Raw genomic sequence first — 15,770 nt, forward strand, 5'->3', positions numbered from 1 at the left:
CTAAAAAGGGTTAGTTTTATGCCACAATTGATGTAATTTATATGTTGCATTTTGTGCACATCAGCGATGCTAGCGACTTCGCCGTTGGGGCCGTTTTAGGGCAGCGTAGGGAGAAACACTTTCATCCCATTTACTATGCTAGCAAGAGCCTAAACGACGCCCAAGAGAATTACACCACGATTGAGAAGGCGTTGCTCGCAGTCGTATTCGCGTGCGACAAATTTCGGTCGTATCTTGTACTATCAAAGACCATCATTTTCACAGACCACGTCGCTCTTCGATACTTGTTTGCGAAGAAGGATGCGAAACCGAGGCTGATTCGGTGGATTCGGCTCCTTCAGGTGTTCGATTTAGAGATCAGAGATAAAAAGGGTGCGGAGAACGTGGCTGCTGATCATTTGTCGAGATTAGAGAGCACCGAGATAGAGAAAACTCGGGAGGATAGGATTGGGGATGATTTTCCCCATGAGGTGTTGATGTTCTTGAAAGCCCACGAGGAGGGCTTTCCCTGATTCCCTGATCTAGTGAATTACTTGTCTACAGGTGACCTTGTGGAGGGCATGACACACCAGCAAAAGAAGAAATTCTTAGCGGACATCAAGCACTACATTTGGGAGGATCCGTACTTGTTCAGGATCGGAGCGGACCAGGTTATTCGGAGATGTGTGTTTGGGTCTGAGTCCCGCAGTATCCTGCGACATTGTCATGAGGGACCGACTGGTGGCCATTATGGTGCGGCTTACACCGCTAAGCGGGTGTTTGACGCTGTATTCTATTGGCCGACCATCTTTAGGGACGCACATGAGTTTGTGCGAAGCTGTGATGCCTGTCAGAGGACAGGAAATATCTCATCCCGGAATGAGATGCCCCAGAACCCTATTCAGCTTGTGGACGTTTTCGATATTTGGGGCATCGATTTCATGGGTCCGTTCCCATGTCTAGAGGGAACTGATACATCCTAGTCGCGGTCGACTATGTTTCTAAGTGGGTGGAGGCAGAGGCCTTGCCTACGAATGACGCTAGGGTTGTTGTGAGATTTCTAAGGAGGTTGTTTGCTAGGTTCGGGACACCGCAGTCTTTGATTTCAGATCGAGGCACCCACTTCTGCAATTCACAGATGGAGAAAGTCTTGAAACGTTATGGGGCCACCCATCGGCTTTCAACGGCTTATCATCCTCAGACCAGCGGGCAGGTGGAGAACTCGAACAGAGGGATTAAGAGAATCTTGGAGAAAACTATCGGAAACAGTCGCATCGACTGGTCTGACAAGTTAGATGACGCGCTGTGTGCTTTTTGGACTGCCTATCGGACACCCATTGGGATGACTCCCTTTAGGTTAATTTTTGGGAAAGCATGCCATCTACCAGTTGAGCTAGAGCATAGAGCCTATTGGGTGTTGAGGGCAGTCAATCTTGACTTGCCGGCTGCAGGGAAGAAGCGGTTTCTTCAGATTCACGAGTTAGAGGAGTTACGTGATGAGGCGTACGAGAAATCATGGGCGTACAAGGAGAGCACCAAGGAGCTACACGATAAACACTTGAAATAGGTGAAAGAGTTCAAGTGTGGGGAGAAGGTGTTGCTGTATAACTCCCGGTTGAAGTTGTTCCCGGGAAAGTTGAGATCGCGTTGGTGTGGACCGTATGTGGTTACGTAGGTTTTCCCATACAGAACGATAGAGGTTAAGAATGAGGACGGTCAAAGGTTTAAGGTCAATGGTCATCGCTTAAAGCATTTTGTCGAGGGACCGGCTGAGGAGAGAGAGGAGGAGGTACTGGACCTCCCGCTGTTTAGCACGTGAGAGTTTGGGTTGCGTACTCAGATGTCCGTCTGAGTTGTAGAGTTTGTATGGTTTCTCGCAGTATTTGTTTTATTTTTATCTTTTGTGTACATGAGTCTAAATTAGTTGGCTTGAGTCAGTATTGTCGTTGAGGCAGTTTTACGCTTGGGTTTGTTTGTGTATTATATGTGCAGGTTTGATTGACCCGTTCGTACTCAATCTCCATTCGGACGGCGATTTCAAGTTTATACCATATTGTAAAGGGCAGCCCCGGTACGTCAGTTTTGGATACGATCGCGAAGGAAATGCTATACGATCGTGTACGGGTTCGGATTGAAGACGCGCACAGTTGGCACTGATTTTTATCCTAACCAGCTAAGTCCCTTCCAGTTCGTTATCTTTATTTTTTGTATATTATTTTAGGTTGTATTTATTATTTATTTTTAGTTGTCTTTCATCCTACATTGGGGACAATGTAAATTTTAAGTGTGTGGATGGGAAACTACGTCTTTTTAGGTAGATTTGAGTCAAAAATAAAAATAAAATAAAAATAAAAAAGTTGAAAAATTGAAAAAAAAGTGAGGTTGTTGCGAGTCCCGGTCCTTTAGCGCATAGAAAACAAAAATCTTTTCAAAACATCGGTCAAAAGCGGTTTAATTGTCGAATTTACGAATCGAGGGCGCATGTTTCTTTAAGTTGCGGGATAGTAGGTTAACTGAATTGGTTTTTGGGGAGTAAAAGGTTTTGGGATGCCTAGGATAGTGGATGGAGCCGGAGAGTTTATTGGTTGTGTATTGTCGATATCGGTAGCCCTATTTTCCACATGATAGTGAGACTTGAGCCTTTATATGTTCACTATTTTCGTTTCATGTGTGTTTACCGACTTTGTTGCATTACTTTAGAACTTGTGCGTTTTGATACAGTTTGAGACCTTCGGTTAGGATTTGACATGGATGTGATAGAGGCATTAGGATCACCCTATTTGTGTAGCCTTGTGTTTGACCCGTTTCACCATTACCCTTAGATACCACTTTGAGCCTAAAACCATTTGTATGTTATCCATCGTTGATTTGATAACCGGATCGTATTGTATTACTGTTATCTTTATCTTGAAAATAAAAAAAAGAATAAAGAAAATATGAAAAAAAAGAAAAAAAAAGAAAGAGAAAAAAAAAAGAAAAAGTAGAATAAAGTTGTGGGTCGAAATGACCAATATGTTAGTGTTTTGTTTCGTGCTTATCCGGTTTATCGTGTGATTTCGTGTTTAGCCACTTCTTCCCCAAATAAAAAAAATCCTACCTTTAGTCCTCACCAACCCATTAAAGCCCTCTTGATCTGTGTCGAATTTTAACATTTAGGTGGAGAATTGATTGACGTACAAGCTTATGATAGTATGTCTCATAGTTCGTTTTTGAGAGTTCACTCGAAATTACATATATATTAGCCGAGAGATGAGTGACATTGTGAGGGGTGTTGACAGTGCATAATTGATTGCTTGAAGGTAAGAAAAACTTGATTAGGTAGGCCCGTTTTCATTTAAATATTATGATTCGTCACCTTTTGAGCGTAGTAAGTCTTGTGAAACCGTTGTGTTTGATGATTTCGTAGTTCGCGTTATAGTTTGTTTGAGACTTGCGTTATTGTTAAGTGCTTAAGTTGGACATGTTGCTTGGGATTTTGCTTAGGGACAAGCAAAAGATAAAGTGTGGGGATATTTGATATATTGCAAAATACATCGATTATCTTGTATAGTTTGTTCGCATTTTAGTTAATTTTAGTTTAGTTTTAGTTAGATTATTTGTATATTTGATTTGTTTGTGTTTCGCAGGTCTTGGTGAATTAAAGTGGTTGAAATGAGGCGAAAACGAGCTAAAAGTTCTAAATCCAAATGTGGTTCGTAAACGAATGACTGAAAGATGAAAAGTAATAAAAAATTGTGAAGTTGGGGTTTGCCGCGCGTCGCGACACAGTTTGTAATGATGTCCGCAGGTCGCCAGGGAGTCTAGTTGACTCGTTTGAATCTTGATGCGCCATGGGCTGCGGAACCATACAGCAAGTGAATAGTGGGCTGCCCAAAACAAACGAATAAACTTGATAAAAAAAATCCCAGCCATGCATTGTTTCGAGAGATTTAGGTGGGGGAATTGGTTTGTTTCTTTTGGGCCTTGGAATCAAATTATTGGGTATTGAAAATTAAAACCCTAATGGGGGGCATATAAGTGAACGTGAAGGTCAGACGAAAGAGGGTGTGGACTCCTAATTAAAAAAACATAAAAAGGTATTTGGCAATTATTGTTTTTTTGGAGGAATTCAATTCCCTATTATTTTCGAAAACAACAACATTGGCGGCAGAAGGCATTAGGCACATTATTTGAGAGGATTATTCATATATTTTTCGACAACAGAAGGCAGTTGGTGATTCCTATTTATTTTCAACAACAGTTGGTGTCGCACGAAGAAGAAAAATAAAGAGGAGGTTGTTTTGGCGCAAGAAAAAGAAAGAAAATAAATATTCGGTTCGTGGTTGGAGCACTGCAGGTTCGATATTACTCTTATTTTTCTAATCTTTTATGTTGAAATCATGTCTTGTTTGATTTTTACAACTGAATTTGTTATGTTTTTGATGAATATGACTAGCTAAATTTCCAAACTACTTAGGTTGAGATGAACTAGATGTTTGTGACGTTGTTTTGACTCGGTTTGGCTATTTTATGCGATTTACATAACTTTATCTTGAACTTGATCTTGATATTGCATGTTTAAGTGTTGGTTGTGATTGTTGATTGATAAATCTAGCGGTTTAGGCACGTAGAAATACAACCTAGACTTAGGGTTTAATTTGAATCGGTTAATCTTAGGGTTTTCGGTTTGAATATTGAGTTTTGAAATACACCAAGTTAATCAATAGTTAAAATCCATAACTAAAACTTGCATCCTCATCTTTTGACTCGAGAGACGATTTAGGTGTGCTAGGTTATTAGCTAATCATTGTTGGGTAGATTGGGTGACCAATAGTTCGGGCTCGTTTATTTCATCGCGTATAGGGTTTCCTAGGATTTCAATTATCAAGGTTGGGTTTTCTTCGCGAATAGAGGGTTTTGGGGGTATTTAGCTTTCATTATTTAATATTCGTGGGATTTGTTATCGATAGGTCGAGCCGGTTCGTTCTAGCACTTCGCATTTCGTCCCTATCTTTCGGTTGATCATCTCTAGCGGGAGGTTATTCGGGTATATTATGATATTTAGCCATTACCATAGTCAAGATAGCGTTGCACGATTCTAGGGATTCGACACCTAGGTAGTCCTTTCTCATCATATTTGACCTACACTTTGCTTCTGAGTTCGTTTGCATATTGCGTTGCTAGTCTTGTTTACCATTTTTATAACCAATTAGGCTATTAGATAATCATCATAATCAAACTTAAAATTGTCTTTGTATTCGATAACGGTTCAGTATCTAGGGTTTGCACATAGTGTCCACAGATTGATATCCGGTCTTGCCATCTACACTACACTGTGACCGGTGCACTTGCCGATTGTGTGTGGGTTTGCGATTCCATTTTAAAACTTGTTCGAATGTAATATATACATTTTCACACATCACCTAACGATTACACATACTGCAGGGAGTCCCACACAGCCTTCAGCCGGTTGGATGACCGCGACGACTACACCTGTAACGCCCAGCGTCCCTAAACTTTAGACACTTGGCAAGATCAGTCCCTGAACTCTTGCAACTTGTCAGTCTTAGTCCCTATAGTTTTGTGATGATTGATATTTTGAAACTTTAGCATGAATCTTATTATTATGAAGCTTGATTCTTTAATCTAGATGCTGGATTCTTGAAACGTAAACTATGAGACTTGATACAAATACTAGACTCTTGATGCTTAATCTAGATACTTAAATCTTTATGAATAAACTAAATACTTGATTCTTTATACTATGAAAACTAGATTCTTATTATTGATACTTGATACTTGGACTCTTGATTCTTGATGATTGAGAAACAATGATTCTTGACCTTTGAAACTTAAATTGGTGCTTGACTCCTTAGACTCGCGAAGCCTGATTCTTGGTTAAACGTGAGACTGGAGCCTTGTCACTGGCGAAATCTATGGAACTTTGAGACTTCGGTGCTTATGATCTTACCTAATTAATAAAATACTCTACATAATCTATACGCAACGCAACGCCGAACCTAACGAGTGAAATGAATCAAAATCGGGAAACGCAGAAGGATGGAGTGGCCAGAGTGGCCATCCGATCGGATGACCATCCGATCGGATGACCATCCCATCGGATGACCATCCCATCGGATGACCGTCCGATCGGACAGCCAGCTGATCGGATGGCACTCTAGCCGAACCACCTTTCTTCCCTTCCCCCTTCACCTATAAATAGGCTGTCACATCACCATTTCAAGTGATGTGACAGCTCTGACCGAACCGGACGCACGGGCACGCTATTTCTTCCTTTTCTTGCTGATTTCGGTACGTTTCAAGCTAGATTCTTGTACTTTCTCACTCTACACGTCATTCTCTACGAGATTCTCACTGGAAATCACACTTTTAACCGTGAAATCTCTCAGATTTGAGTTCTTGAGGGTGATGTCATCATGGAGGTTTGTACAAACTGCCATGTGATGTCATTCTGAGCAAGATCTAGCTCAGATTTAAGGTATTTCATACGTTTTTACACTAAATCAAAGCAAAATCTATACTTTTCATGTCAAAATGGGTTTGTTTCTTCATCTTTTCTCCAATTTCTGATTGAATCCAGTGACAAACGTGCCGGAACGAACTGTATACTTGATCAGTGACAACTGTATACTTGATCAGTGGTCTAGAGTTGGTCAGGAACGGGTTGTTCACTGAATAAGACGATCACGGGATAGATTCCGGCATAAAACCGTCATCAATGGACAAACGGGTCAGACTAGGGTGATTCCTGACCGATCGGAATGCCTGTGAAATGGTGTGTAACTGTTGACTCAGTCCGTACCAAGACGTCACCATTAACTTTCAAACTTAGAAACTTTTCAACAAACGATAAACCCTCAAACTATTGAACATGGAACGCTGACCGAATGGCCAGCCGATCGGACAGTCAGCCAATCGGATAGCCATCCGTGTGGAACAACCATGTGGCACGCACTCTGACCGAATGGCAAGCCGTCATCCGATCGGGCAGCCACCTTGGTCTCTTCTCTTTAAGCACTTCACTCAAGTGACGACCCGACCGGATGGTCATCCGATCGGGCAGTCACTGGTCTTACTCGTGCAAGGTCGTCCGGCCGACTGACCATCCGATCGGACAGTCAGCCGATCGGACAGCCACCACTACTCACTTATACCAATTGGCAACCCGATCGGATGGCCATTCGATCGGGCAGCCAATGACATCTTACCTTACACAAGTCATCCGATCGGACAGCCGTCCGATCAGACAACCGTCCGACCCAGTGACCTGTTAACTTCTTTATTCAATCTCGTTATGCTGCCCGACTCTTATCTTATCGTAATCTAATCAGGCTAAACCTTAAAAGAGCTCCCTTTGATCCAATAACAGTTGCGACTGTTAAGCAATCACTGTGAGTATACTCGATCCCCTTTTTACTTTAAACTTTTAGGGTGTAACATGTATTCTATGAAACTTAAACTTGATTCTTTGGAAACTTATACTCTATCCTATGTGAAACTTGTGATTCCTGATACTTGACTCTTTGTGCTATGTGACGTTTAATCCAGAGTGTGTAGTTCTGCCTTAACAATAGTAGCGCTATAGGAGTAATACACCTCCCCGTTAGTCTTTGGGGTATTGTTAGGAGGAGACATATAACCTCCCGTTAGACCTTGGGAAAGGCACTTAACACATTGGAAACTTGGGCTATCACTGTGTGGACTGCGACACTAGCACGACTGAAACTATTTTATTGTTTACACTATGGATATGAGTTGTGTTAATCTATTATTCTATTATCAAACTTGTATACTTGCCAATACTTTTGTATTGATATTTTAATACATGTTGCAGGCTGATAGGATGCTTTGGAATGCATGGAATTCAGCTAGGAGAAGCTTAGAAACGTCACCTAGTTAATTTAGAATCTTTTGAACAAATTGAACAATATTCGTTATGCTTTGTATTTGGTACTTGAAATGGTTGTGAACGTTCCTAGACAATGTTATGATGAATTTGATCTAATTTCTATTAAAACAAATAGTGTTATGGAATCTCGTGAGCAATCTGAACGCTTAGTGCTCGCACCCCGATGTTTCCGCCATCAGTTGGGGTGTGACAACACCCTCGTGCAACCCCGCACAGCCTATGATCATGTTGCCAAGCACGATTACAGAACGGTCTATAGACCGAAATCCACTGTAGGTAATTACAAATTTGTCAAGGAAATTGCCTTGGCACCACTTAACCCGTCCAAACTTCCGCCCAGTATGGGCAAATATAACGGATTACCAGATACTGATGACCACATGTGCGTATTTATCAGTGCCGGCCTTGTCGGCGGCTGGACACAACCCTTATGGTGCCACTTATTCGTCCAGATCCTTACGGGAACCGTGAGGGCCTGGTTTGATAGTTTGCCAGTGGGCTCACTGGCCTCATTTGAAGATTTGCAAAAAAAATTATTGAGCATTTTAGCCAGCAACGACGTCATGCCCGTGATACTTCGGACGTCATGAACATCTAGCGCGGGAATAATGAAGGCCTAGAAGCCTTCATAACCCGTTTCAGTAAAGAGTAGCTCGAAATTGGAGAGGTACCAGATGCGCTCACACGCGCACATTTCATCAAAGCTGAAAAGAATGATGAAATGATCAAGAAAATCTCCGGCAAGGATGGCTTGCCCAAGAAATGAGACGACGTTATGATGGCAGTCAAAACGTACACCCAAAGAGAGCACTCCTTACAGCCGTGCACGAACAAAGATCGCCCTTCTTTTACAGAAGCGCAATCTTCTCGTCAAGAACCATCCCGGTGCAACAACAACAACAAGCACAACAGGAACTCGTGGACCCGTGACCACAAGTCCAGATCGTGTGATCCACGTGGGTCCCAACTGGATGCCAGATCAACGATCAACGCCCAGCGGGAACAAAGCGCACCCAAAAAGGAGACTCGGGACCGGCAATGGACTGAGCTCACCAAAACGCCAAGGGACGTTCTTCTCACTGAAGAATGGAATTTCAAACCCGTTGCCGCAATGAAAAGAAAAGGAGGCCAAGACCTCAACTTGTATTATGACTACCACAAGGACAGTGGTCACACTACAAACAACTATATTAGTCTTCGGCAGGAGATTGAAAAAGCCCTCAAGAATGGAAAACTGCAACACTTGTTGCCATATGCGCAGAAGGAAACTAAGCGCATAACTCATCAAGATGAGGGCCCTTCCGATAAAAAATGAAGTACCTGCAAACCCACATGATCACCGGGGGGCGCAGGCAACCGTGGAAGGCGGTAAAAAGGGGCAAGACGATGAATGGCGTGATGAGCAAGTCATTTTCCCCCGTGTTCGAGGCAGACCGTGCGACAAGCGCGCCGTCGTAGTCACCGGCTGTATAGGGCACTACTGCACCGAATATGTTTTTATAGACACAGGCAACACCTCCGATATCATATACGAGCGACGTTTTAACCAATATGATCAGGAGGACAAAGACAGGTTGTAGCCTGTCACACCCCGACTCGCAGCAGATATGACACAGGGTATGATATGATTGTTTCATAGCTTTTGACATTTATTTAAAGTTTGAATATTTATTATCATCAATATTAATTTGTCTCTCATAACCAGATAATTGTTCCAAATAAAACCATACAATATTTCAAATACAAAAGATAACATGGTCTCGATTTAATTATTCTAAGGCAGAATCATATGTGCCCTCTCAAGTAGATATCAACCTTGTGTACCTGTTTCATGTGTAAAAGAAATTTGGGTCAACAACTGGTGAACAGATATTTATTAGTTTTTATTTAACTTTATAGTTGATTTTATTTAATAAACATTATTTAACATGCAATATTAAGTTTAAAATGTGACATAAATCAATTAATCCAATAATCAAACAATCCATAAGTAAATAATGTAACATGACATAACAAAACATAAGATATGAAACAATGTTGCGATTCAAGCCCCGAAAGGCGAAAAGCGAAACTATGAAACAATGATGCGATTCAAGCCCCGAAAGGCGAAAAGCAATACTATGAAACCCATGACACAAAGCGGTAAACCCGTATAGCGTATGATTGAAACAAGTAATGCAACATATGAAATAAACATGAGCACATATGACACTTAACTTGGCATGTTAATGAAAAAGTATACGAAACATAGGAAAAATGACACATGAAACACCCCAAAAGGTTAAAGTGACAAAAAGGGGAAAAAGTAAGATCTACTCACCTTAACGTGCAAGCGAAACCAAATAGATTGGCAGATCTTCATTCGAAATACCCACACAAACTGGCTAACACATGCAGGCATTGTAATATAGTTATATGGAAGTACAAAAATTGCCACGCACCCTGCTGGGTCGCAGGCACTAGAGTACCTTCCTAGTTCGCGCCTCTAAACGGCCTACACTTAATGTTATTTATTTGCTAAATATAGTTATATGGAAGTACAAAAATTGCCAACTCTTACTTACGCCTCGGCAGTGGTGCAAAGTACACTAACCTATTATTTACATGCGCCTTTTTATGGCCTAAATAATAAAGGAGTTCGGTTCACTCGCGCTTACACAAAGCAGACAACAAATATATTTTACTTACACACTTTAAAGCCAAAAAAGTCATATATTCATCACACTTGCGCACCGACTGGATGCGCAAGGGGAAACTTGTCATAGTTACAAAAACAAAAACTATACAAGCAAAAAAACAAGAGAAGGAACGCAGGCCCAACTTAGTCTTCGCCTTCATCTTCGTTTTCCTCTTCAGCACCTTCCTTAGGCTCGAATAGGGCTCGCAGACGGTCGACATAGTCGTCCGCTGCCAAGCATTCTTCGGCTTGGGCAAGGGCAGGGAGCACCAACGCGTCATATGCATTGGATGCAGCCTTCATCGCAGCTTAAGTATCAACCGCGCGCAGGGCACATTGTTCATCAGTGAACTTCTATTCAGAAACAACATTCACATGAGTTAGACACTCAGTGTAGCCGGCCTTATACCCAGTTTCCCGCGCACGCGCCACCACATCTGCAACCGCATGGTTTTTTTTCCGGTGCGTCCAAGATTGCATTTGCAACCTTCACAAATAATTACAAATGGTGATTAAGTATTAAGGCAAGAACAATAAAGACATATGACAAAGCGCTTACATGAACGACACCGAACTCACGCATCCATGCGTGATCGGCGGTAAGGTTGGCATTCATCGCTACCACGTCATCTAGCGTGGCAACTGCCTGACCACGCTCTTCTTCGGCTTTTAAAGCCCGTGCTTCGGCCTCCACTAAGCGCCGGTTTACATCTGCCAAAGTCGCATCACGGGCCTGCAGGTCCTTGCGTGCATTTTCCTGTTTATAAACAACATTCAATATCAGAAGGCATTTTCGTATTTGTGTAACGACTCGCTCTTTGTAACTTTCCTTATTTAGCAAGTTTGATGTTACTTTCCATTTATGGAAACTTGTATTCCTTTATATTCGTATTTCATTTCAAACGTTGTTGATGTGTGTAAAATGCAACATATAAATTACATCAAATGAGGCATAAAACTAACCCTTTTTAAGTACTAATGTTGGAAAAAGTGTATTTTTGTCTTCCTTTTGTATTTTCAGGATTAAATGAGCTCAAATTAACAAAAGAAGCAAAAAGACAGCTAAATCTAACATAAATACAAGAAAGGGAACAAAAGTGGACTGCCCGACCCCTCGACAACATCCTCCCAAGCAAAATAGAGAAGGCAGAAGACTTTGCCCAAGAAGCAGCAGAAAAGACAAACCTGTAGAAGCTTCTATTGCTCACCACGGGGCCGTGCCCAGTGAACACGGGTACGTGGCCAAAGTACTGCAGGCGCATTAATTGTAATTGCGAATTACAATTAATGAAGAGAGATAGTATCAGACGGGCACGGGGCCGTGCCCAGCGGACACGGGGCCGAGCCCAGGCTTCTGTTCAGCGTATAAATAGGAGTGCTTGGATCCATTGCAACTCATCCCTTGGCACACCACCTCTCTCACACTTCATCCACCATCCACCACCATCACAACACCATCATCCACCACCATCATCCATTGTCCATCATAGAGTGTGTGAGTCATCTAGGGATCCAAGATTGATCGTAAGAGTTCTTGACAATCAAGTCCATGTTTGCCTAAGTCTCTTACATCACTTGGTGAAGACAAGTGTTTAGTATAATACTTTTTATTTTTAATCTTTTGCACTTCTTAATTGGTTTTGTATTAATGACTTTAATAACTAGTTTCTTATGTTGAAGGTGATTCTTCCTTATCGTTTGTCCGTGGTGTCTTGGCATTATTTTACTGTCTATATAAAATAAAAGATTTTCACCATTCATATCTCCACGGTCTATATGGAGGTATGTTGGCTACCTGGTCGGGGGTTAAGGGAACGGTTTGGTAAGAGTCTTGCCATTGTTCAGTGTATAGATCCTGCAAAGGACCTGGGTCAAATTTAGTAGGACCTCCTTCAATACCCAAAGGTATTGCATGGCGGGGGTCCAAACTCTTTGATCCCCTCATAAGTTAAACTACTATTAAAACTTTAACCCAGCTACTTAGGATTGTATCCCTGCTGACTCAGACTACTTAGCTGAGGGTAACGTTGCCTTCAAAAGAGGGGCCTACCACATTATGCATTAATAACTTAATTAATTATCTTTCAATAATCCGACCCTTTAGGATTGTATCCTTGCTGGTTCAAACTACTGGGTTGAGGGTAACGTCGCCTTCAAAAGAGGGGCCTACTACAATAACTAAGATAATCTCTTAAACAAGTGCAAAAGTGCGAAAATAATCAAAGGTTATACTAACACACGAGTCGGATCCAAGTGATTCATCTTGTCTATCTGTTTTTATTTCTATTTTATTTTTCAGCATTTAGTTAGTTTTATTTTCTTAGTATAAAAATCTTTTTCTAACATTTTGATTTGATTATACGTTGAGGATAAACCGGTACTAAAAGCTCTTGTGTCCTTGGACGACCTCGGTATCTTACCAACACTATACTACGTCCACGATGGGTGCACTTGCCCATATGTGTGTCTAGTGTTAGTAAATATCGTGTTTTATAAATTTAAAACTTGGCTAAAGTGTAAAAAGGGCTTAAAATATATACCTAAAACATATACACACTAGCACGCATCAAGTTTTTGGCACCGTTGCCGGGGACACAAGGATTTTAAGAAAGTTAGGAATCAACGGCCTAATCATTTTTTTTTATTTTTTTTAGAATTTTCTTAAATTTTCAGCTTCTGCAAAACTCAGCACGGGCCGTGCCCGCTGAACACGCCCCTTGCACAATCATTGGAACTGGCAATCTTGTTTTAAGTCAGACAGTAAGCTGAACACGGGGCCGTGCCCACTCAACACGCCCCCGTGCCCAAGACTCAGTTACTACTGAAAACAAAACCGTAAGATCCCGACGGTTGGTAATTTCTGACACAAAAATGAGTGATAATGTATTTTTTTATTTTCAGCACTCTTATGGTACGTGGTGTCAATTATGTGGAGGCAAACATTAGGAAAACCTATCTGATCCATGATATCCAGCAAAAAAATCCCAACAAACGTTATCATAAGCTTTTTCAAAATTGATTTTTAACAGCAAAGCCTTTTTTTAACTTTTTTAATCCAAGATATAAGCTCATTCAACATCAACGGGCTGTCAAGAATATACCTGCCTTCAAGAATAAATTCCAATACCTTTTTATGAAGTTGAAGTTAAAACTGTTTGGCCCAGGGGCTTTGTCGGCCCCACACTCGAAAACAGCTTTTTTATCTCCTCGTTCTTGAAAGTAGTTGTCAGATACGCCGCGTCCTCCTCCGAAAGGCTCTTAATATTATGAAAAATAAAATTTGGTCTGTTATAGGATTTTTCCTTAAAAGCCGATATGAAGAAACTCATAATCTCTTTTTTGACTAAGGAAGTTTTTGTCGTCCATACTCCATCAATCATAAGACCGAGGATATTGTTGGAAGCCCGTCTACTATTAATGAACCCGTGAAAAAGTGCCGAATTTTCATCTCCATCAACATCCCATTTGATTCTAGCTCTTTGTTTGAGATCTTTATATTTGTACTCTTCTTTTTTTTTTAAATCTTTAATACATTCCGCTTTGATCCACTCCTCATCTTCCGTTAATTCTCTATCTTCCAACCGCTCGTCCATGTTGTCAAGCTCTTCCTTTAAAATCCTCTCTTTTTCCCCTTCCTTGGATAAAGCCTCCTTTTTCCATTTTTTAATACCCTCCCTAATCCTTTAAAATTTTCCCATTAAATGCACATCTGTATTAAATAATAATTCGGCGGGTTACTGGAACAACATTGTGAAATTGATTTCCAAAATGAAACTTAACGGGAAAGTTTTAAATCGGATGATCATGGGTAAAGTGGGGAACGGGGGCGATATCTGTTTTTGGATTGATACCTGGGTGGGCGATCTTCCTTTCATGGAAAGATGGCCATATCTGTTTGCTTTGGATTCGTATAAATCTTGCAGGGTTATAGATAGAATTGGACCGGGGCAAGGAAATGGAGGCTATTTGTGGAATTGGGTGAGACATCCCGAGACTAACACGGAGCTTAAGGAATGGCTGGAGTGTCAAGATGTTATCAACATGGTGAGATTGTCAAATGATAAGGACTTGTGGATATGGAACGATGACAGTCAGGAAGATTTCTCGGTGAGTTCTGTGAAAAAAGCGTTAATTTCGGATAGGGGAAGCAGCCATCTCCCTAACTTCGAGTGGTGTAATTGGGTTCCAATAAAATGTAATATTATGGCTTGGAGGGGTAACTTGGATAGGCTCGCGACCAGAGTCAATCTTAGGAAAAGGAATGTGGTTATCTCATCGGTTATGTGCCCATTCTGCGACGAGTATGAGGAAACGGCGGATCATTTATTCACTGCATGTTCAATGGCTATTCGGGTGTGGGCGGCTATCAGTGTTTGGTGCAACATCCCCCGATATACACTTTTGAATTCAAAGATTTAATAGAGATACATAATTCTATTCAGGGTGGAAAGAAAATGAAAAAGATTATCCTTGGATTGGTTATTATTTTGTGTTGGTGTATGTGCAAAGGTAGGAACGAGTTAGTTTTCAATCAGATCAGGAGAAGCCCGCATGAAATTATGATAGATATTAAGTCGAGAGGTTTTGGGTATATTAAAAATAGATCGTCATGTAAATATATTAGTTGGAAGGAGCAGCGTAAATATCCTATGTATATGTTGTAGTTTTTGCCCTTTACCCGTTTGAGTCGGGGGTACTGTTTTGTATTGGCCTTTTGCCCATTTAGGTCAAAGGTTTGTTTTAATGAAGTTTAATTTAAAAAAAATCATGTTTGTTTCAACTTATTTTTTAATTTAGTGGTGCCATCTTTTCCCGCCAATTATTTTCCTAGCCACTATTCATTAAAAGATATTCGATGATAAGATTACAAAAATGAAAACAAACACATAAAAATAGTAAAATATTGTGTTTTGATTTCAGTTTTTTTATTTTTAATCTAAGGTGATATCTAGGATTATTTAAAGTGCATCACGTATGACTTGAAAGAGTAAACAGTTAAAATTGTTTCTGAGTTTTGATCATTTTTGTAACTTTAGTACAAAAATTAAACATTTTGAATTTGGGTGGCTGTACTTTCAATTTTGTTGACATTTTCATTTAAAAGCAAAACATGGTCAGATTTTTCAGTTAAAATCCATATTTTTCAGTGACCAAAAACATGTTGAAAATGACCAAAACTTTTGCCAATGACCAACACCATATTGA

The 15,770-nt window shown here is 40.7% G+C and overlaps 1 protein-coding gene across 1 annotated transcript; it reads left to right on the forward strand.

Annotated features, from left to right (window-relative positions):
• The first annotated feature begins 1,117 nt into the window (after positions 1–1,117).
• LOC110892350 lies at positions 1,118–1,546 on the forward strand. Its single transcript, XM_022139519.1, has one exon. It carries the CDS (start codon positions 1,118–1,120, stop codon positions 1,544–1,546), a length of 429 nt encoding a protein of 142 aa, XP_021995211.1.
• Positions 1,547–15,770: the final 14,224 nt, after the last annotated feature.

This window comes from Helianthus annuus, chromosome 7 (assembly GCF_002127325.2).
Source record: "Helianthus annuus cultivar XRQ/B chromosome 7, HanXRQr2.0-SUNRISE, whole genome shotgun sequence".
In the NCBI taxonomy this organism is placed as follows: Eukaryota; Viridiplantae; Streptophyta; class Magnoliopsida; order Asterales; family Asteraceae; genus Helianthus; species Helianthus annuus.

What these genes read in the sequence shown, in the direction of transcription:
- LOC110892350 (XM_022139519.1), top strand. Translation starts at nt 1,118, where the DNA reads ATGGAGAAAGTCTTGAAACGTTATGGGGCCACCCATCGGCTTTCAACG.